The 951-nt window shown below is 63.9% G+C and overlaps 1 protein-coding gene across 1 annotated transcript in view; it reads left to right on the plus strand.

Annotated features, from left to right (window-relative positions):
* Positions 1-129, plus strand: part of PIGC (phosphatidylinositol glycan anchor biosynthesis, class C) — a gene marked incomplete at its 5' end in the record, with an annotated part of 480 nt that extends 351 nt beyond the window's left edge. Inside the window, one exon of the mRNA XM_009579050.1 lies at positions 4-129. Coding sequence (XP_009577345.1) covers positions 4-129 — 126 coding nt within the window. The remainder of the gene's footprint in view (positions 1-3) is intronic.
* Positions 130-951: the final 822 nt, after the last annotated feature.

Genomic DNA, 951 nt, shown 5'->3' on the forward strand with positions numbered 1-951 from the left:
TCGCTGCTGCTTGCCATCCCCTGCCTCTGCCCTTACTGCCTCATCCGCCTTCAGCTGCTCAAGGACAACATCCACGGACCATGGGATGAGGCTGAAATCAAGGAGGACCTCTCCAGGTTCCTCATGTAGGCCTGGCCTGGGGGGACCCTCTGCTGTGAGCAGCACAAGGCCGGGGGACAGCCCTGGGGGCAGGACATCAGCCCAATAAAGCCCCTCGCATAGCAGCGAGGACCACATTTGTGTGTGTTACCCTCAGCATCTGTTTCCAGACCCAACCTGCTTGGTTTTGGAGAAGGAAGGAGCTGAACGCCACAGAGCGGCCAGCCCATGCAGCAGCTTGGGGCGCAGGCGAGCGGGGCGGCGTGTGCTCCGGCCACGCAGACCCATACCTGCGCTTGGGGGGGATGCAGGGGGGAGTGTGCATCCCCTGAGCAGAAACGCCACATGGAAACGCACATCTGGCTCAGATGTGCCCCTCGGCATGCCCACGGAGGTCCTCAGCCCCAGCGACCTCAGTGTGTGCCATGGGGACTGACGACGCTTCCCCAGGAGGGCTGGAGGGGAAGGGGGCCGGGTGAGGGTTGCTGCGGGCAGGGCGGCAATACATGGGGTGGTGGGTGCTGCCGGACCCACAGGACTGAGCACGAAGGTACCTGGGAAGGGTGCGGTGCAGAGCCCTGATCACCTGCACCCCACCGGTCACTGATGCCAGAATAGCCTCACGACGCTGCCAGGCACCACGTTACCCTAAATCCTTTAAGAGATGGGGGGGTGAGGCAGCAAGACGCCTTCCTCCCCTCTCTCACCCCCTCCCAGAGGTGGATCTGGCCTCGCCACAGGGCCAGACCCCGAGCCAGAGGGATGGAGCTCAGCACAGACCCCTGTGGGCGCACTCACCGGAGCACAGCGAGGTCCTGTCTGGCAGCCATCTGTCCAGTGGCTGTCTGTCCG

The sequence above is a fragment of the Fulmarus glacialis genome, unplaced genomic scaffold, assembly GCF_000690835.1.
Source record: "Fulmarus glacialis isolate BGI_N327 unplaced genomic scaffold, ASM69083v1 scaffold19130, whole genome shotgun sequence".
Classification (NCBI taxonomy): Eukaryota; Metazoa; Chordata; class Aves; order Procellariiformes; family Procellariidae; genus Fulmarus; species Fulmarus glacialis.